At 39.6% G+C, this 23,107-nt stretch overlaps 1 protein-coding gene across 1 annotated transcript; it reads right to left on the bottom strand.

Moving 5' to 3' along the window:
- Positions 1-897: 897 nt before the first annotated feature.
- IL18 (interleukin 18) lies at positions 898-22,504 on the bottom strand. The gene is made up of 6 exons (XM_007536708.3): positions 22,346-22,504; positions 10,952-11,038; positions 9,766-9,777; positions 6,778-6,912; positions 3,379-3,512; positions 898-1,142 (listed from the first exon to the last, which is right to left on the bottom strand). The coding sequence occupies exons 2-6, from the start codon at positions 11,028-11,030 to the stop codon at positions 918-920; spliced, it is 585 nt and encodes a 194-aa protein (XP_007536770.1). The 5' UTR covers positions 11,031-11,038; positions 22,346-22,504; the 3' UTR covers positions 898-917.
- Positions 22,505-23,107: the final 603 nt, after the last annotated feature.

Here is a 23,107-nt window from a genome sequence, read left to right as displayed (position 1 = left end):
GTTTATACTTTGTTTAATTTTTTTGATTCATTGATAGAGAGGCACCTGTACCACTGCTCCACATGTGATGAGCTACCCCCCACCCCCTGCAGGTGGGGACCTGAACATACTTCCATTCCATGGTAATGTGTGCGCTCTACTGGCTAAGCCACCACCTGCCCCTATTATTTACTTCTTGGTTATATCTTTTGAGGTCAGTATTTTATCTCTTTATATAATAAATTCTTTATTCTTTATTTTTATTTATTATTGGATAGAAATTGAGAAGGGTGATCCAGGAGGTGTCTCAGTGTAATCTGGGAGGTGGCACAATGGATAAAGCACTGAACTCTCAAGCATGAGGTCCCAAATTCAACCCCTAGAAGCACATGTACCAGTGTGATGTCTGGTTCTTTCTCTCCTCCTATCATGCTCATAAATAAATAAATAAAATATTTAAAAAAAAGAAATTGAGACAGGACGGGGAGATAGAGAGGGAAAGCTGTAGAGAGACACCTGCAGCCCTATTTCACCACCTGTGAAGCTGCCCCCCCCCTGCAAGTTGGGACCAGCATCTTGAACCTGAGTCCTTGCACACTGCAGTGTGTATGTTTAACCAGGTGTGCCACCACCTGCCCCCTAAATTTGTTTGTATCAAGGGTTAGTGAAATAGCCCTCTCAGGTGTGTTGCTTCGTTATATGTATGACCTAGGTTCAAGGTCTCACTGAAGGAAGCTGCCATGCTGTGGTCTCTTTCAATCTCTCTGCCTTCTCTGTCTCTGTCTAAAAGAAAAAAAACTATACTGAGATCAATTTTGTTTAAAGGCTATGTGTTTTAGGCCTCTTCATGCTGTATGTTACCACAGAATACCCTCCCCAATGTACAATATCCTAAAAACCATTATACAAGACCAAAACTCAGAAATATTCATGCAATTTTAATTCTCATCTTCAAGAATGAACATTACAGAATCAATTGGCAGTTCTTCATTCGGATCTTTCAAGACAAGTTTGAAACGGTCACCCTCTCTTTTGCAAGCTAAAAAGCACCCTTTGTACAATGATGACTCAAATTTCATCTTCTTATTATGTCCTTTAACAAGTTTCTGAAAAAATATGATATCACTTTTGTCTTCATTAATATTATCAGGGGGATTCATTTCCTATAGAGAAAAATTATTTTTAGGATGTGAACAATTTGAACAAATGCAATTTATAAGCACAACTAAAGTTTTGTCAAAAGTAAAGAAAAAAACACCTGGATATAATAATACTGATTTCCCTTCCGTCTTAATTTCTTCTTCTTCTTTTTTTTTTTTTTTTTATTTCTTTTTATTTCTTTTATTTTTTTTTTATTTCTTCTTCTTCTAATATTTACTTATTAGATAGAGACAGCTAGAAATAAAGAGGAATGGGAGGGAGAGAGGGAGAAAGGCAGAGAGACACCTGCAGCCCTGCTTCACTATTTGTGAAGCTTTCCTCCTGCAGGTGGGGATAAGGGGCTTGAACCAGATCCTTGATCATTGTAACATGTGCACTCAACCAGGTGTGCCAGCACCCAGCCCCTACTCCTACCTTAACTCCCCCCCCACATTAACTTCCTAAGCTTCCCCCCTACAGGTAGAATTGGGGGATTGAATCCAGGTCCTTGAACATGGCAACATGTGTGCTCAATTGGGTGTGCCACCACCCAGCCCTTTTATCAAGTTTCTTCCAGAAGCATATTTACTATGACACAATATGTGAGAGACCCTCACTTGCACAGTTATTTTAAATAAATCACCGACCTTTTGCCTTTGATGATTTTACATCTCTCTTTTTAAAGATAATGTTTTATTTATTACATATGAGAGAGTATGTGTGTTTTACTTGTGACAGAGAGAGAGAGAGCGAGAGAGAGAGAGAGGAAACTAGAGCCCCATTCTGGTACATGTGGTGCTGGGGAACCTCAGATATGTAAGTCTGATGCTCTACCAGTTGAACTATTTTCCCAGCTGTATTCTCTTTATTTGACAGGGTTGCCCACATTATATAAGCTGTGGGCTCTCTCACAAGTGGGTTTGCCCCAGTTCCTATCCTACCATGCCAAGAATATTTCCATCTTCTAGCACTTCTTCCAACCTCTAGAAAAGAATTTACTTGTAGGTCAGGCTTATCCCAGGTAGTGAATTCTTCTACAACTGAATTCATTTTCCTTCCCCACACAAGGTTTCAGATTGACCTTCTCTTTAGATCCCTTCCGATTTTGCAGATAAGTAACACATTTAATTATCTCCACCCTGCCTGTCTACCTCCAGGCCACTAAGTCATTAGGTATCCTCTGGTCTGACAGTGAGGACTCAAATTGCCATCTTGAATGGGTGACACTCAGGTTCAAAGGGTGAACCAAGGCAGGTGTCAGGAGGCAGCCACACTGATGTTACTTAGACTAGATTTTAGAGAGACCATTTACCCTTCCACTCCCCTCAACTGCTCTTTGGTATACTAAGGTCACACCCTTACTTTCAGTGGGAACAGCTGACAGTTGATAATTCTTTACAGACAAATCCCCACTCTAAGTCTTCACGACATGGAAGTGGTCTGTATGTGATCTTTGAGCATCTCCTGATTACCCTCACCAGGGGGGAAAGTTTTCTACGTCAATTTGTAGTTACTGTTAATGGTTGTTTACTTTATAGCTGTAACAAAAAATAGAAAAGTGGAGAATAGAGGAGAAAAAACAATAAGAAAATGGAGAATGGGGGGGGAGGTTAAGGGCAAAGATTCATACCTGGATTTGAGATAAAGCATTTCTATTACAACTTTTTTAAAAATATATTTATTTATTTATTTACCCTTTTGTTGCCCTTGTTTCATTGTTGTAGCTATTGTTGTTATTGATGTCGTCCTTCTTGGATAGGACAGAGAGAAATGGAGAGAGGAGGGGAAGACAGAGAGGGGGAGAGAAAGATAGACACCTGCAGACCTGCTTCATCTCCTGTGAAGCGACTCCCCTGCAGGTGCAGAGCCGGGGCTCAAACTGGGATCCTTCAGCGATCCTTGTGCTTTGCGTCATGTGCGCTTAACCTGCTGCGCTACCGCGCGACTCTCTACAGCTGGTTTTTACTCCTTAAAAACTACATGCATCAGCTGAAAACTGGAGATGTCGCCAAGACTTATGCAAAGAAACAGGAACAAATAATGGGGGATTAAAATATTATAGCCCCATGATATCTATGGCAGGCTCAAGAAAACCAAGATATTACCATAATTAACAGAGTCTGCATTTTTTTAAAAGTAAATTTTCATCTTTTGTTTGCCTCCTGCTGTTCTGGTCTAGACAAAAGCTTGGATGGGGGATATTAAGCTTTTTAATTTTGTCCATAGATGTGACAGAAATAAATCAAGGTTCAGTCTTACCTTAAAGGAAATAATTTTGTCCTTACAGGAGAGAGTATACATCTTCTTAGAGTAGACAGAGAAGCTTACTGCCAGACCTCTAACGTTGCTATCCTTATACAGATACATGATAAATCTGATCTGGGGTTTATTTTCTGGAGTAAATATCAAAAGTGAGAACATCAGAAGGATTTTTGTGAATAAATATTTATGGAAATTACCAAAGGACAGTTTTTCATTGACCCATCACCAAACCCACATTTAGATTTACCAGGTCAGTGGGAGGCTATACGCTGCTGGTCACACATTGTTTAAAACACATTCATAAGCATATTACAAGACAAATGCAGCATTCCCCCTCATACCCCCCAGTGTCTTTGAGCTATTCCAAATTCTAAAATATTGCCTTTAATTTTGTGGCTGTGTGTGTTTGTGGAGTTCAGGCTTTGTGCATTCATGATTTCACCACTCTGGACTACATTTTCATTCAGATAGAGACAGAGGGAGTGAGGGAGAGATACCATAGTGCTGGAGCTTCTTAGGGTGCCACAGCATCTCTTATGTGGTGCTGGGGTTTGGATATGGGCTGCACACATGACAAGGCACAGACCCTACCTGGGGAACTAGCTCTCCAATCCTGCCTTTAATTTTTTTCTTTTAAGTTTTTATTTAACATGAGAGAAATTGAGAGGTGAAAATTTGGTGCCAGAAGTTTGGGGACCTCACATATGCAAGTCCTGTGCTATACCCACTGAATGACCTCCATGGCTACTTGCCTTTATTTTATTTTATTATTTCTTTTGTCTCCAGAGTTATCACTGGGGCTTGGTGCGAGCACTATGAATCCCCTGCTCCTGGCAGCCATTTTCCCCATTTTATTGGATAGGACAGAGAGAAATTGAAAGGAAGGGTAGATAGGGAGAGAGACAGACAGACACCTGCAGATCTGCATCACTGCTTGTGAAGCACCCCTGCAGGTGGGGAACCTGGGGCTTGAACCCAGATCCTTGTATGGGTCCTTGTGTTTAGCATTATTTGTGCTTAACTGAGTGTGCTACTGCCCAGCACCCCTTTAACTTTTAAATGTTAAGTAGAATATTTTGTCTTTTGTCTTTAACTTTTAAATGTTAAGTAGAATATTTTTTTTAATGTATCAATTAAGGTAAAAATTCATTTTTTCCCCACTAGTGCACATTCATTGTTTCAACTCTTTCTATACTCCAAATTTTGGGATTCATACCTTGGAAGGCAGAATAAACTTAATCATTAAAAGTATTTACTCATAAGAGAGAGAGAAAGAGAGCGAGAGCAAGAGAGCGAGAGAGAGAGAAGACATGAGGGAGACAGACAGACAGAACCAAAGCATCACTGTGGTATATGTGATGCCAGGGCTTAAACTTGGGACCATAGGCACGCAAGTTCAACATTCCACCCCAGCTACAACTTAATCATTTTAAGGGAACCTAAATTTATGGTAGACCCCACACCTATGGAAATCTAATCTTTGCCAAAGGTGCCCAGATGATTAAATGGGGAAAGGGTTTAACAAATGGTGTTGGAAAAAATGGGTTGAAACATGCAGAAGAATTAAACTGAACCACTAGATTTCACCAAACACAAAAGTAAATTAATTCCAAGTGGGTCAAGGACTTGGATGTTAGACCAGAAACTATCAAATACTTAGAAGAAAATATTGGCAGAACTCTTTTCCATCTAAATTTTAACTTTTTTTTAACTTTTCTTTTTTTAATATTTATTTTATTTACTTATTCCCTTTTGTTGCCCTTGTTGTTTTATTTTGTAATTATTGTTGTTGTTATTGATGTCATCGTTGTTGTATAGGACAGAGAGAAATGGAGAGAGGAGGGAGAGAAAGACACCTACAGACCTGCTTCACCGCCCGTGAAGCAACTCCCCTGCAGGTGGGGAGCCGGGGGCTCAAACAGGGATCCTTATGAGGGTCCATTAACGCTTTGTGCCATGTGCGCTTAACTAGCTGCGCTACCACCCGACTCCCTCCATCTAAATTTTAAAGGTGCGATATGCCAATACCAAAGTAAAAGACTCTGGGGTGGGGGTGGGTGGTTGGGGAGAATACAGGTCCAAGAAGGATGACAGAGAATCTAGTGGGGGTTGTATTGTTATATGGGAAACTGGGGAATATAACGTTATGCATGTACAAACTATTGTATTTACTGTTGAATGTAAAACATTAATTCCCCAATAAAGAAATTAAAAATAAATAAATAAATTTTAAAGGTATCTTCAATGATACGAATCCAATTATGAAAAAGACTAAAACATGTACAAACCATATTGTGTTTTGCTGTCAACTGTAAACCATTAATCCCTCAATAAATAAATTAAAAAGTAAAAATAAAAAAGAAATTCCTTTCTTGTATAATATTTTAACCCATTCAAAATATGAATACCCAGTCTGTAAGACAGCTCATCTGGATATTGCTTGTTTGCTTTTTTAGTTTTTTTCCCCAATTAGTATTTTTTTTTATTGGGGAAGGATTAAAGGTTTACAGTCAACAGTAAAATACAGTAGTTTGCACATGCATAACATTCCTCAGTTTTCCACATAACAATTCAACCCCCTCGTGGTCCGGGAGATGGCTCAGTGGATAAAGCATTGGACTCTCAAACATGAGGTCCCAAGTTCAATACCCAGCAGCACATGTACCAGAGTGATTATCTGGTTCTTTCTCTCTCTCCTCTCACTCTCTCTCTCCTCCTATCTTTCTCATTAATAAATAAATAAATTCTTAAAAAACAACTCAACCCCCTGTAGGTCGTCCTCTTCAATATCATAATCCTGGACCTGATTTAATAATGATTGACAAGATTGTGGGATAAGAGAGGTACAATCAATACAATTCCCATCTCCTCCGTTGGAAGCTTCCTTATTTTTTATCCCTCTGGGATTATGGACCAAAGATCTCTTTTGGGCACAGGTCAGAGGTCTGGCTTCTGTAATTGCTTCCCCAGTGGTTAGTTTGCTTTTTTTTTTTTTTTTTTACTAGAACACTCATCAGCTCTGACATATGCGGGGGCTGGGGATTGAGCCTGGGACCTCGGAATCTCAAGCATGAAAATCTTTTTGCATAAGCATTATTCTATCTCCCCAGCTGTGGGTAGTGCTCTTGCTTTGCCATGTGTATGACCCAGGATCAAACCTGGCTCCTACCCTGCTAGAGGACACTTTGTGGTGCCTTTCTCTTTGTCTCTCTGTCTCAGTCCTTCTACATGAAAACGTTGACCTGGAGTAGGAAAGTAGTTATTTTGTAAGTGGAATTATTACTGCTCCAGTGATTTTCACCTGAGGATTAGTTCTACTATTGAAAAATGTAGCCAGCAAAATAGAACGGAAAGAAATAACTTCTACTCATGTTTGAAAATATAAAGAAAGTGTACCTTGTAATTCGTTGTCAGCCATGTCCTCAAACCGAGGTTGTTTACTCTGGTTAACGATAAGAACTTTGTTGTCCACATTCCGTATTATTGAATATTTAGGATTAAGCTTGCCAAAGTAATCTGATTCCAGGTTTTCTACAATACACATTAAATATAGTTTTTTTAAAGTAGGTTTAGTTTTTAAATTTACACACAGGAAAGGACATACTTTGTTTTTTTTGTTTATTTATTTATTTATTTATTGCCTCCAGGGTTATTGGTGGGGCTTAGTGCCTGCACCATGAAGCCACTGCTCCTGGAGGTCATTTTTTTCCCCTTTTGTTGCTCTTGTTGTGGTTATTATTGTTGTTGTTGATGTCGTTTGTTGTTGGATAGGACAGAGAGAAATGGAGAGAGGAGGGGAAGATAGAGAAGGGGAGAGAAAGATAGACACCTGCAGATCTGCTTCACTGCCTGTGAAGCGACTCCCCTGTAGGTGGGGAGCGGGGGGCTCGAACCGGGATCCTTCCGAGGTCCTTGTGCTTCACGTCGCGTGCACTTAATCTGCTACACTACCGCCAGACCCCCTCATTTAACTTTTTTACTGAAGCACTGCTCAGCTCAGTATGGTGGTGATTGAACCTGGGACTTTGAAGCCTCAGGTATGAATGTCTCTTTGCATAACCATTATGCTATCTACCCTCACCCCCAAGGACACACTCCGTTTCTTGTTATCACACAGAACTATTCTACCTCTGAATCTTCAATTCAAACACTCTACATTTTTTTTTTTTTAACTCCTCCCTGCCCAGTGTTCAGGCCCTGGGGATCTCCCTCTTTCCTAGCCCCAGGCCTAAACATCCTATTTTCTAACTGCAACTGTCTGTCCTTTTAATTTTCTTATGCTTTCACACTCTTACTGTTCTTCTCCATTTAACTTCTTCCTTTGTTGCCATGACCCTCATTGTATTGGAGAAAACTTTGCTGTGGCGTCTTTCCCTCACCCCACCCCCCTGTTCCTATCTGAAGAAGTCATCCCTGAGTGTCTACCAGAAAAAATTACATTTTTTTCTTTGCCACCAAGGCTATTGCTGGGACTTGTTGTCTATTCGGCTCCACTGTTTTTGGCAGGCATTTACTTTTGTAGGTAGAGACAAAGAGACAGACAGGAGAAAGAGAGGGGAGACACCTGTAACACTGCTCCATGGATCTTCCCCCCCTGCAGATGGGGACTGGAGACTTGAACTCAGACTTCAAGTATGGTAATGTGTGTGCTACTGGGTGAGCCCAGATTCAAAAACTGCTGTTTTCAATTTCTAACCCAGCAAGGATCATCATCAGAATGGGAAATACGCTACTTTAGGAAAAAGTATGAGAAACTAATAGCGTTTCATAATTTGGGGTTCTGTGCGAATCCACTGCCCCGAGGTCATTTTTCCCATTTTGTTGCCCTTATGTTGTTGTTGCCATTGCTGTTGTTGTTGTTGGATAGGACAAAGAGAAACCGAGAGAGCAAGGGAAGACATAGAGGAGAGAAAGATAGACACCTGCAGACCTGCTTCATCGCCCATGAAGTGACGCCCCGTACAGATGGGGAGCCAGAAGCTCTAACCAAGGTTCTTGTGTGGCAGTCTTTGCACTTCACACCATGTGTGCTTAACTCACTGCACTATTGCCCAGCCCCCCCATAACTTCTTTTTTTTTTTTAATTTCTTTATTGGGGAATTAATGTTTAACATTCAACAGTAAATACAATAGTTTGTACATGCATAACATTCCCCAGTTTCCCATATAACAATACAACCCCACTAGGTCCTCTGTCATCCTTCTTGGACCTATATTCTCCCCACCCACCCACCCAAGAGTCTTTTACTTTGGTGCAATCCATAACTTCTTTTTTTAAATAAATATTTTTATTTATTTACTATTGGGTAGAGATGGAAATTGTGAAGGTTGGGGGAGATAGAAAGGGAGAGAGACAGAGAGATACCTGCTGCCCTGCTTCACCAGTAATAAAGCTTTCCCCCTGCAGATGGGGTCCAGGGGCTTGAACCTGGGTCCTTGCACACTGTAGTGTGAGGTCTTAACCAGATGTGTCACTGCCTGGCCTACTTCATAAATTCTTAATGACTTAATGACTTAGTTCTGCTCCCCCACTGCCCATCTGCTCTACTTCAACATTCTGCAAACACTGAGAGACTCTCAGGCTTCTTGGCTTGGAGAAGGAAGATGTTCTTTTTGTTTATTTTTTGCTTTTTATGTACTTATTTCTTGGATGGAGACAGAAAGGGGGAGGTAGAGAGGGAGAGAGAAAGAGACACTTGGGGCTGGGGAGACAGCATAATGGTTATGCAAAAGACTTTCACACCAGAGGCTCTGAAGTTTCAGGTTCGATCCCAAGCACCATCATAAGCTAGAACTGATCAATGTTCTGGTCTGGAGGTTTACACATGGTAACATGTGAGCTCAACCAGCTGCACTAGCTCCAGACTCCCAAAGGAAGATGTTCTTAATTTTGAACAATTCTCCTGCTTCAACTCCCTTTTTCTATGTATGCCAGAGAATGTACAACTTGCTAATTAATGACTGCTATTCCTAGGATCTATGTAAGAAGCAGAGCCTAATTTGTAGATTCTAAGAGGTGGAGATTTTTCTAAGTTTAGAGAAGCATATTTTTTGGGTATTTTATTTTATTTTACTTTATTTTTACCAGAGCACTGCTCAGCTCTGGTTTATGGTGGTGCTAGGGGTTGAAACTGGGACCATGGAGCCTCTAACAACAGTCTCTTTGCATAACCATTATTCTTATCTCCCCCACTCCCTTATGTTCATCTTTATTCCAATGCTGTGCTTTTTTAATCCACACACTTTTGAGGACGATTAGCCTCTCAAATACTAATATGTTAGCATTGGTTTTTCTCAGCTAAGAACACCGCTATTGATGTATCTTAGGATGCTTACTCAATAGTTACTTACTTTGTAGAGAATGAAAAATAAATTCGTACTTACCATCTTTGTCAGCTGAAAGGGGGGAGAAAAGAAAATAGGTTAAATTCTATGCCAAATTCAGAACCTTCTTTCACCACACCCGCTCATTCTTTATTCTACTCTCCCATCTATAGCCTTATTTTGCTAGTGATGGCATTTTATTGGTCTCCATCAGTAATGTTAAGTAGTAATCCAGAAGCTCATTAGGTTTAGTGTCTTCTCAGATATTCATTCATTCACTCGTAGAACTGCTCAGCTGTGCCTTATGGTGGTGCTGGGCAGTGAACATGTAACCTGGGGGCTTTAGGAATAGAAGTCTTGCATAGCCGTTACTCTGTCTCCTCTCTGACAAGTTAGATATAAAACGTAGTTATAGGACTTACACATTTAAATTCATTAATTAAAGCAAAGTTTTATAAAATTATAGATTTTCTTCTTTTTGTTTTTTCTTTGTGTTTTATTAGCTAGGACAGACAGAAATTAAGAGGGGAGGAGGAAATAGAGAGAGAGATAGAGAGACACTTGCAGACTTGCTTCACCACTCATGAAGCGTGCCTTCTGCAAGTGAGGAGCAGAGGCTCAAACCCAGGTCCTTGCTCATGGTGATGTGTGTGCTCAACCAGGTAGGCCATTGCCCAGTCCTCAGTTTTCTTCTTAAATTTACCTTTTTAATGGAAAGCCACGTAAGGACTGAAACTTTCAAATAAAGCCAAACCTCCCACATTATTAACAATATTAATCTATTTTTTATTTGTCAAATACATATGTTTTATATATTTTATTTATTATTGGACAAAGACAGAGAGAAATTGAGAGGGGGAGATAGAGAGGGAAAGAGACAGAGAGAAACCTGCAGCCCTGCTTCACCATTCGTGAAGCTTTCCTCCCACAGGTGGGGACCAGGGGCTGGAGCCTGGGTCCTTGTGCATGGTAGTGTGTGCGCTTAACCATCAGGTGCGCCACCTCCTGGTCCCTCAAATATATTCATATAAAATGGTATAACAGACAGAACACAAGGTGCCTGGACCTTGAACTTGTTGTGATTAATTTCTAGAGGTCTGATAATTTTTTCCAAAGAAGAGTGTGGTTAGTACTAGCATGCAGGTTTGTGACAAAAGGGGTCACTTAATAATTCATCTCACAGCATTCTTTTCTAGTGGAATATATCTGTCTGAACCCTATATTTGATCTATTGCTTTAAACTTACCTATAAAGTAAAGTGTGTCATTAATAAATTCCATATCCACCAAGTCGATGAAGATATCTTCTACTGGTTCAGCAGCCATGTTTATTGCTAATGAAACAACAACAAAAAAGACTGTCTGTTAAAAGGTGATGGGTGTTCCATGGGGGTCAGTGGGTTAAGTGCACGTGATGCAAAGCACAAGAACCTGCGTAAGGATCCCGGTTCGGGCCCCCGGCTCCCCACCTGCAGGGGAGTCGCTTCACAGGCAGTGAAGCAGGTCTGCAGGTTATCTTTCTCTTCTCCCCTGTCTTCCCCTCCTCTCTCCATTTCTCTCTATCCTATCCAGCAACAACGACATCAATAACAACGATAATAATAACCACCACAACAGTAAAACAACCAGGGCAACAAAAGGGAAAAAATGGCCTCCAGGAGCAGTGGATTGGTGGTGCAGGCACCAAGCCCCAGCAATAACCCTGGAGGCAAAAAAAAAAAAAAAGGTAATGGGTGTTCCTTTTACACAAAAGGAATCTTCTGTACTTAGTACCTTGTACCATGACTAAATTCAGAAGTAAGTCACTGTATCACCCAGGGCCAGTGAACACTCTGAAGCTTTAATTAATGCTAGGAATCTATAACTAATCAGTACACATTTGCAAGTATTCTTTTGCAGTTGGAATCTATAAAGCAATTTGCTGTTAAGCAATGTTAAAAGGGTGGATATGAAACCAGTTATTGAACTGGGTTATTGTTCTAGTATTTGAGGGGAACTATAAATATATTTAGCAATATAAATACAGGGTTCCAGAACCACACCTAGTCCAGTCTCCGTTCTTACAACCCTGGGTCCCTGTGTGTGTGAGCGTCAAGGCTTGTGACTTCACTTGCAAAGTGGTAAAGGTGGGGCAATGATAAAAATGGTGTTTATCAAGTAGAACCTGAACTGGAATTGGCATATTGCACCAAAGTAAAAGACTCTGGGGTGTGTGTGTGCGGGGGTAGAATACAGGTCCCAGAAGGATGACAGAGGACCTAGTGGGGATTGTATTGTTATATGGAAAACTGAAAAGTGTTATGCACGTACAAACTATTGTATTTACTGTCAACAAAGAAAAAAATGGTGTTTCTGCCTGAGAGTGAGGGCAGGTGGAGGTGGCTGGAGGGCTCTGGCATCTGATAGTCTTCATTCTTGCTGAGCAGCAGTGCTTGTGATCTGGAGTTTGAACTATACTATGCCTTTTAAACATATATAAAATGTATTTTCTTATATTGGATAGAGACAGAAACTAAGAGGGAATGGGGAAAGAGAGGGGGAGACACCTACAGATCTGCTTCACCACTCATGGACCATCCCCCCCTGCAGGTGGGGACCAAGGGCTTGAACCCAGATCCTTGTGCATAGTCACATGTGCATTCAAGCATGTGTGCTATCCACCCAGTTCTCACACTATGCTTTTTACACAGGTAATACATACAGTCTTTCCTGTCAAAAAAAAAATAATAATAATACAGGATTTTAAAATGTTGAGAATTCATAGCCTGGAATGCGGTGCAGTGACTATAGCAGTGGATTTATAAGCATAAAATCTTGAGTTTGATCCCCAGCATTGTATGTGCCAGAATTATGCTTTCATTTTCTCCCTCTCTGTCTCTCATGAAAGACAGAAAGTCTTTAAAATGAAATGAACAAAAGAAAAGAAAATGTTAAGAATTCTTCCTTTGCTCTTCTACTTTGCCCTACTTTACTCCAATGTGGTGTTACCCTTCTAGACTTTTGTTTATAGAACAGGAATTTGAAGTTGGTGAAGTTGGTGAAGCTGGATGGTAAAAAATTTACATACTAACTTTCACCAACTTCTCACTGAAATATAGCACATAACTGCAAACAAACCACAATATGATTACCAGTGCTTGTGACTAGCAGAAATATTCATTCTCTACGGTGTTATAATCATTGCAGAGATCATGACATATGATTTAAACTCATTACTACTTTGAAATATGTGGAAGTTATTAGTCCTACAAGCAGCTCTCATTATTTAATGTGTTAATAAAGAAGCATATATGTCAAGTTTTTCTTAGAAGATGTTTTTGATTATGCCATTTTTATATTTATATTTCTATATAACTTTATATATTTATAAACAAGAACCCTATATTTATTTTTTTTTAAACTTCTTTATTGGAGGACTGATGTTTTATAGTCAACAATAAAATACAATAGTTTGTGCATATGTATCATTTCTCAATTTGCCACATAACAATTCAACCCCCCACTAGGTCCAGAACCTGAACCCTCTAATTACAGGACTCTAATGGGAGAGACAAATACATAAAAAATTACTAAGTAGTTTAATGATGCTGTAAACTCTCCAATTAAAAGAAATCCTCTGTCAGTCAGTGTTAGGGAGAACTTGTTAGAGAAAGTGGTGATTATGCTGCTTTGATAGAGAGGCAGGCATATGGCCAGGCAGTGGTGCACCTGGTTAAGTATACTAACTGCAAGGACCTGCACAAGCATCCAGGTTCAAGCCCCTGCTCCCTATCAGCTGGGGGTGGGGGGTAGGGGGGTAGGGGGACACTTCACAAGCAGTGAAGCAGGTCTGCAGATGTTTATCTTTTGCTTTCCATCTCTATCCCCCCCCAATTTCTCTCTGTCTTATCCAATAAGATGAAAAAAAATGAAGGCCTCCAGGAGCAGTGAATTCATAGTACTGGCAGCAAGCCCCAGCAATAACCCTGGAGGAGATAGATAGATAGATAGATAGATAGATAGATATCCATTTTCATGGATTGGGGAAGATATTTCATGAAGAGAGAAAAAGTATGAGCCAAAGTTGTACAGGAAACTACCAAAAGGATCTGACTTATTTGGGTTTCTTCTTTTTTTTTTTTTTTAAACTGTAATTAATGCAAATAAAGTTCTATTTAACAGGAAGAAGAATGCATTTCTGAAGATAAACTTTTCTTTGGGGATAAATAGGAAATCCTTGAGTGCATTTTTTTTTCCCTCCAGGGCTATTGCTGGGGCTCAGTGCCTGCACTATGAATTCACCTCCTCCTGGAGGCCATTTTCCCCTATTTTTGTTGCCCTTGTTGTTATTATTACTATTGTTGCCATTGCTGCCATTATTGTTGGATAGGACAGGAGAACTTGAGAGAGGAAAGGAAGACAGAGGGGGGAGAGAAAGATAGACACATGCAGACCTATTTCACGGTTTATGAAGCGACCCCCCTGCAGGTGTGGAGTTGGGGGTTCAAACCGGGATCCTTATGCCCATCCTTGCGCTTTGCACCATGTGCGCTTAATCCACTGTGCTGCTACCTGACCCCCTTGAAGATTCTTTCAAGTGTACTGGTAAAATTCCTCACTCACCCCTAGTCCAGGTCCCTGTCTTTCCTTTAAAGTTTTTTTAAAATCTTTATTTATTAGATAGAAATTGAGAGGGTAGGGGGAGGCAGAGAGAGAGAATGAGAGACACTGGCAGCATTGCTTCACCACTCGAAAAGCTTTCCCCCTGAATGGGGACTGTGCACTCAAATCCAGGTCCTTGAGCACTGTAACCTGTGCTCTCAACCAGGTGCCCCCATCTTTTTTTTTTTAAACTTTCTCATCGTTATTAGTGTTCTGCACAATTCTCTTTCTCTCTCTCTCTCTCTCTCTCTCTCTCTCTCTATATATATATATATATATATATATATATATGTCCTTCATTCTCTCTCTCATTCTCAGTCTCTCTACTCCAGGGTTATAATTGGGGCTCTTGCCAGCACTGCTCCTGGAGGCCATTTATTCCATTTTATTGGATAGGACTGAGAGAAATTGAGAGAGGAGGGAAAGATAGAGAGGGGGAGAGAAAGATAGACACCTGCAGACTTGCTTCACTGCTTGTGAAGTGACCCCCCCCTGCAGGTGGAGAGCCTGGGGCTTGAACTGGGATGCTTACACGGGTCCTTGTGCTTTGCTTTGTATTATGTGCACTTAATCCGTTTTTTAATTAGTGATTTAATATTGATTTACTAGAAGAATGCTTCTCTCTCTTTCTCTTGCTCTGTTTACCAGAGCAGAGTGCTGTTTCTCTGTGGTCTGTCATGGTAATATTTGGCCTTTATGTTATTGTTTTCTTACATTTGGCTGTTTAAGTAAGAACAGATGAGATTTTAAACTAAGGTGATGACTATTTGGATGTCAGAAAATTGATGTAGCAGATGAAAGGAACAGAATATGGATTCAAGGTAAACAGAAAACGTTTTATGCTGATTGGCTGTTGGTCAGGTACATGGAGGAGGAACGGGGGATGACTTCAAAGTTTCTGGCTTGGGCAGTTTGCTGAGTGACTATCTCATTAGCCAGGAATTGTATAATGAGTTCTAAGTTCCATCATCAAGAAAGAAGAAAGAATGAAAGACCTCCATGGAAAACAATTAGTTCAGTTTTGCAAGTCAAAGAGCAGTTTCACTGGTCAGGGGAGAAAGAAGTTTCAAGGTGGGGCTGCTTCAAGTGGAAGTTGCAGAGCTGATGCTTCAGATACAGTGTAGAACTAGTTCACTGAATCTGGCAATTCTGAAGTTTTGGCAGTTCAGTTTGGAGGAATGTGGAGGTAGCAGAAGGTAGGCTGGCAAAGACTGAGTGCCAGTAGTGAATACAAACTATTCTTTCAGGAAGTTTGGCTCTAAAGTAAAAAGAAAGGATGATAGTTCAAACCCAAATTTCTAGATTCAGAGCCACAATTCCAATTTAAGAATAGTAATGAATTACTTTTCAACCAAAACATTTCTAAATAAATAATCAGCCCCAAACTGAAATCTGAGAGTCTTTTTTTTTCTTAAAAAAAAAAACAAAAAAACCTGAGAACTTCTCAGCTCTGGTATATGGTGGTACTAAGGATTGAATTTGAGACCTAGAAGCCTCAAGTATGAAAGTCTTTTGTTGCTATTTCCCAGGCCTGTTGGTAATCTTTCCTTTTTAAAGTTAATTTTTTTGGACCTGGGTTAATTATTCATTTTTACTTTATTTTTTAAATAAAGACAGAGAGACAGCAAGGCAGAGAAAGAGTGGTCGGGGCCCAGCCTGCACTTGGGTCACATGCACAGATGGCAAAGTAGCACACTCTGCAAGTGAGCCATATCATCAACCCATTTTCTTTGCTTATTTATTTATTTATTTACTTACTTATAACCAGAATGCCACTCAGGTCTGGCTTATAGGGACTGAACCTGGGACCTTTGATTCCTCAGTCATGAAGTCTTTTTGCATAACCATTATGATATTTCCCCATAACCATTTGCCTAACCATTATGATATTTCCATGGGAGCTCTTCTTACTCCTTTGTCTAATTTTTCCCTAGTTTTATAAATACTGTAGATTATTGCTCTGAAATATCTATAAAATTTGATATCTCTTTTCATCTCCATGAGCACTGTTACTAATCAAGCTCTCACCACTTAGGACATCTTCTATTTTATTTTAATTTTCCAAATCATTTTATTGGGGGAAATAATGATTTCCAAGACAGTTGTCACATGAGTACAGTTTCTTTTTTTAATATTTATTTATTATTTTTTGTTGCCCTTGTTTTTTTATTGTTGTAGTTATTATTGTGGTTGTTATTGATGTTATTGTTTTTCTATTTTATTGGATAGGACAGAGAGTAATGGAGAGAGGTGGGGAAGACAAAGAGGGGGAGAGAAAGATAGACACCTGCAGACCTGCTTCACCACCTGTGAAGTGACTCCCCTGCAGGTGGGGAGCTGTGGGCTGGAACAGGGCTCCTTGTGCTTTGCACCACGCCACATGCGTTTAACCTGCTGTGCTACCACCCAACTCCCGAGTAGTTTCTTATCTTCCTGTGACAGGTGCCCCTGAGCCACTCCTAGCACCATCAGAAGTCTTCCTCCACCATTGTGCACTAGGAAGCCCACATTCTCACTCCTCTCCCATTCCCCCCACCCCTTAAGAGACGTTGGCTTTACTGCAATAGATCACAGCTAGTCTAAGTTTCTCGTGTTTTCTCTTTCTTTCTTCCTTCCCTGCCTCCATCCCTCCTCTCTTTTCGTGCCCCTCCTTTTTCTTTCTATCTCCAGTGAGTTCACCCAGTATTTGTCTTTCTCCTTCTGACTGATATTACTTAACATGATTCTTTCAAGTTCCATCTAAGATCCAGCAAAACAAGATTTCATCACTTCTTACAGCTTAGTATTCCATTGCGTATATGCAGTACAGCTTTCTTAGCTCATTGATTGTTGTATATGGGTTATTTTCAAGTTTGGGATATTACAAACAATGCTCCTATGAACAGAGATGTGCATAGATCTCTTCTTATAGGTATTTTTGTTATATCGATAAATTCCCTAGGAGAATTCTGGCTTTTTAAAAATTTTAATACTCATCTATGTGGTTTTCTTGCTTCCAGACTCTCCCTGATTGTTGCCAGACTTGTCAGACCTGAAGACTTCCCTGCCTTTTTTTTTTTTTTCCTGAAAAATACTTCATTATTCTTTAAATCCTAAATCAACTATCTCCTCTAGGAACATTTCCCTGATTGCTCCATTACTAGTTAATCATTCTCTCCTCAATGAGAATGATTGTTCATGCTACTGAAATAGCTCACAACTCTGAATTAAGATTATTTTGACTACAAATAGGTGTTTCCAGCTATAATCTAAGATTTTGCAAGACTATTAGTTGTTTCCACCACTCCCCCTGTACCTACCCCAGTCTTCAACACCTGGAAAGAGTTTATCCACAGTAGGAGCTCAGTATATTAAATAAATAATGTTAACCATGATGAACTTTGTTGTCATGATAATAGTGTATAAAAGGACTGGTAGAATTTTTTTTTCTTAAGATTTTCAGTCTACTTGAAAGTGAGGAAGAAGAAGGAATCTGAAAACAAAAATTCAAAGATAGAATAAATTCTCTAATATTAATATATATATATATATATATACATATATATATATATATATATATATATATATATATATATAGCCTCCAGGGTTATTGCTGGGGCTCAGTGCCTGCACCATGAATCCACTGCTCCTAGAGACCATTTTTTCCCCTTTTGTTGCCCTTGTTGTTTTATCATTGTTGTGGTTATTATTACTGTTGTTGTTGTTGCTGTCATTGGATAAAACAGAGAGAAATCGAGAGAGGAGGGGAAGACAGAGTGGGAGAGAAAGTAGACCTGCAGACCTCCTTTACCGCCTGTGAAGTGACTCCCCTGCAAGTGTAGAGCTGGGGGCTCGAACCGGGATCCTTACGCTAGTCCTTGTGCTACCTGACTCCCTATTTTATTTATATTTTTACCAGAGCACTGGTCAGATCTGGCTTATGGTGTTGGAGAGGATTGAATTTGGGACTTCAAAGTCTCAGACATGAAAGTCTTTTTCATAAGACTTATGCTACACCTCCCTCTCACTTCTCTAATATTCTTCTCTCTTTTCACTAGTAATTTCATTATGTGTTTGTTTTGAATCCTTTATTTTATTCTCTTATCTCTCTTTCTATTAGATCTCAGTGCATTTGATTATAAGCATTGTGTCTCTTTTCCCTCTTGTCCCTAATTTTCCACTTTTTTTCTATCATTCATGCTCATTTGCTTTGTTAAAGCTAATCTATGAAAATTACAGGTGATATTGGATAAAATGCTTTGAATTCTTCACCTAAGAATATAAGATTGTGTTCTGAGAGGTAGCACAGTGAACAGAGAATTGGACTTGCATGCATGAGGTACAGAGTGTGATCTCTGGCATTTCATACACCAAAGTGATGCTCTGATTCTTTTTTTTTTTTTTTTAAAGATTTTATTTACTTATTCATGAGAAAGATAGGAGAGAGAGAAAGAACCAGACATCACTCTGGTACATGTGCTGCCGGGGATTGAACTCAGGACCTCATGCTTGAGTATCTGATGCTTTATCCACTGTGCCACCTCCTAGACCACGATGCTCTGATTCTTTTACTCTCATAAGTAAATATACCTTAAGAAGAAAAAAAAAAGAATTTCAGCTTACCTGTACTAATTTTCTTTAAAGAGCTATAAGCCTCCCTCTACCCAGTCCCCTACTAGATATATGCAATGACAACTGGTGTTTTGAGTTTAAAAAAAAATTCTAGTTCTACAAGCCTTGGAAACTAGTCAGAACTACTTAATGATAAACCACATGAATTATTATTTTGTCTGGGGAAAATGACAATTCTGAGGGTCTTAGTTTCCTCACTTGGACAATGAGAAAGTCAAACAGTGACTCCTTGGAGTCTTTGCAGTACCAGAATTTTGCTATTCTAGATTCTGGTTAAAGCTGCAAGGAGAGAATGGACATGTGGTAAATCTGCTAGTGACCACTTCCTCATAATTCTAAGATTACACACATTGATTGAAAATGTATTATATGGCCGACATTGTTAAGACTACAAGGCACTTAAAAACATATAATTAGATTAAAAGTAAACACCCTTTGAATTGGAAAAGCAAGTATAATGATGTTTATCTTTACTGTGGAAGTCTAGTTTTGTGCAACAGGTGTGAGATAAAATGAATAAGCATATGATCTAGCTTCCTAAAATCTGGTAGTCATTTTGAGTGACACAAGACCAAAATCTAACTTTCCACTTCTAGGAATCACTTTGTCCTTGAAAAATTGACCACCTTATGTATATGTATATTGCAGAGGTTAAAAATTTAGATAGCTCATAATAAGAAACATATACACAATCAACTACTAACTATAAACGTAAAAGTAAAAAAGCAAACCAACCCCAGAACTGAAAGAGTTTGAATGTTCTTGTGTGAAAGGGAAATTTGAACTTAATTTTTTCGAACCATTTTCTGTTTGTGATTAATAGCGAATTTAGGGCGCTGCGCGGTAGTGCAGCAGGTGAAGTGCTCATGGTTAGTCTGGTTAGTTAGAAGTCATGTAGAAGAGTGTGAATCTAATTTCACAGGCAAGATAAAAGTACTACAGGTCCCATATCTGGCAACTGCATTATGTATTAGAGAGAAGCTATGAAACAAGAATTCATAGAAGAGGCCATAATATTCACCTAGGGATACTGTGAACAAGTCAGAGCAAAAATAAAAGATATTTTGAAAGAAGATTTACCAAAATGTGAAATAGTTGGATAGAGGCAAAAAAGATAACTTTAAGAGTATCCTAGTTTTGTTATTCATACTTCAAAATAGAGATAATGAAATCAGGGGCTGGGTGGTGGCACACCTGGTTGAGAGCACAGATTACAGTATACAAGGACCGGGGTTCAAGCCCCTGGTCCCCACTTGCTGGGGGAAAGCTTCACAAGTGGTGAAGTAGTGCTGCAGGTGTCTTTCTGTCTCTTTCTCTCTCTATTTCCCCTCCCTTCTCAATTCCTCTGTCTCTATCCAATAATAAATAAATTTTAAAAAATAAACAAAAAGATGATAATAGCATGGCTAAGAGAACAACTGTAGACTCTGTCAACTTTATCAGTTGTTGTCATTTTTGTTTGGTTGCATTTTAAAATAAATGATCCAAATATTACAGCACTGGGGGAAGTTGCACAGTTAGTGAAGCACTGCTATGGTGTTTCCTCCTGCCTTAAAAAAAAAAAAAAAAAGCTTCAAAAGTGGAGTAAAGAGAAGCCTATTTACTTTTATCATTCTAAAGCAGTGTTTTCTTCCTTTTCCTTCTTTTGATAGTCAGAAATTGAGAGGAGAGAGAGACACAGGGAAAGTAAGAAAGACACCAGGCTGGGTAGTAGTGCACCAGGTTAAGAGCACATAGTAGAAAGTGCAAGGATTAGTGCAAATATACTAGTTCAAGCACTGGCTCCCCATTTGCAGGGTTATGGCTTCACAAACGGTGAAGCAGGTCTGCAGGTGTCTTTCTCTTCCCCTCTCTGTCTTTTCCTCCTCTCTCAATTTCTCTCTGTCCTATTCTGAAAAAAAAAAAAATAAATAAATGGAAAAAAATGGTCTCCAGGAGCAATGGATTCTTAGTGCCAGCACCGAGCCCCAGCGATAACCCTGGAGGAACCAAAAAAGAAAGAAAGAAGGACACCTACAGCGCTGCTTCATTGCTCAAGACGCTTCCCTGCTGCAGGTGGGGGTGGGGGGGGGTGCTTCAAACTGAGATCTTTGTGGACGGTAACATGCCTAAAACAATGATTTTCGAAAGTCTCATGAGATGAAAGCTCCTTCCATGATTTTGAGGTATTTCTCTTTTTCACTCTCACTGATGAAGTTTACCACAAAGTCCACTCGGTGTTGATATTGCACAGATTGAATGCAGAAGTAGATGAGAATGCAGCTGTTATTTTTTTTTCAGTCAAACATGAATGAAATTTATAAACATGAACAGCAATGCCACTGTACATTTTTTAGAAACACATAGCTATAATTAGAAACGGTAATGCTAATGGGGGTTGGGAAGTAGCGCAGCGGGTTAAGCGCACGTGGTGCAAAGTGCAAGGACCGGCATAAGGATCCCAGTTTGAGCCCCCAGCTCCCCACCTATGGGGGGGGTCACTTCACAGGCGGTGAAGCAGGTCTGCAGGTGTCTTTCTCTCTCCCTCTCTGTCTACCCCAGTTCTTTCCATTTCTCTCTGTCCTATCCAACAATAACAACATCAACAGCAATAATAATAACCACAACAACGATAAAACAACAAGGGCAACAAAAGGGAAAAAGATGGCCTCCAGGAGCAGTGGATTCATGGTGCAGGCACCAAGCTCCAGCAATAACCCTGGAGGCAAAAAAAAAAAAAGTTAACGCTAACATGTGATGTTTATTATTTAAACTAATTAACATGTAATTATTTTTATAATATGTCACTATTTAAAAATTCTAAATTAAAAAAATTATTATCTTTATCGGATAGAGAAAGCCAGAAACCGGAGACTTCACAAAAAAAGAGAGAGAGAGAGAGAGAAAAGAGAATGCCAGAAATCAAGAGGGAAGAGGGCTATAGAAAGGAAGAGAGACAGACACCTGTAGCCCTGCTTCACCACTCTCAAAGCTTTTCCCCTGCAGGTGGGGGCCGGGGACTTGAACCTGAGTCCTTTTGCACACTGTAATGTGTGCGATTAACCGGGTGTGCCACCACCTGGCCCCCTAAATTTCTAAAATATCAAATAATAGTAACACGGTAAATAATGTAGAGAAATCAAAACTATTTTTGAGATCCCAATAATATTTCAGAGTCCTGGATTAGAAAGATCACAGACTGAAAAGTTTGCGGACATTTGCTATGAAATGATCATATCCAATGATATTTTGCTAGACAAAATAAAGAATTTCTGCTCAGATTTTGCTACAGTCCCAATGATATCACTGGCCACTTATCACAGTGCTGTCAGGGGACTGACATTCCTCTTGGTGCGTCCTCTTAATCACCATGCTTGGCTTTCCAAATATAGAGGAATAATGTTTCTTACCTATGCTCAATAGTTTCTGCCAGAGGAAGCGATCTAGAAAATTCAAAGGTTGCTTTCCTTTTCCTGAGGTTGTGTAGATCTCAGAAGGTGACAACCCCCTTCCGCAGCAGAAGGAGGAAAGCACTGGGAAAAGAGAACTAATTACTCATTTCTTGCTGTGAGGAAGAGAACGAGGGGGCGGAGACTGCTGCTGGCACGCTTTCAGCCCGCCTGCAAACTCCGGACTCCATCTCTGGTTAGGGCACTAGAACTGGAAATAATGAGACCTACAAGCACATCTTTCAGTATATATGTAATCACCATTTTAATGAAACTTTTTTTTTTTTTAAGTTGTAGATCATTGTCTGTACCTCTCTCAGCACATTCAAGCACTTAGAGGAAAACAAAAACAAACAAAAATAACAGCTGGTCAAACAGAAACATCTTTTGTTACATTAATCGCTTTCAGTTTTGAAACTTCCTACTCACATTTTGGCACAAAAAATTTTTCCTAAAAGTGCTGAATAATGAGTCATTCTAGAGTAAATCCTGTAATGTAACCATAGCAACTAAAAAAATGCAGCTTAAAAACAAGTGTAAATACGTCTTGAAAATAACATCCTTTTTTCTTTTTCTTTCTCCCTTCCTTCCTTCCTTTCTTTCTTCTTTTTTTTTTTTTTAAAGATAGAAGCAGAGAGAAAGATCACAACACCAAAGCTTCCTTCAGTGCAGCAGGGTTGCAAACCTGGCCACACACACACACACACACACACACACACACAC

The sequence above is a fragment of the Erinaceus europaeus genome, chromosome 20 (genome assembly GCF_950295315.1).
Source record: "Erinaceus europaeus chromosome 20, mEriEur2.1, whole genome shotgun sequence".
Classification (NCBI taxonomy): domain Eukaryota; kingdom Metazoa; phylum Chordata; class Mammalia; order Eulipotyphla; family Erinaceidae; genus Erinaceus; species Erinaceus europaeus.
This window is presented reverse-complemented; position numbering and strand designations above follow the sequence as displayed.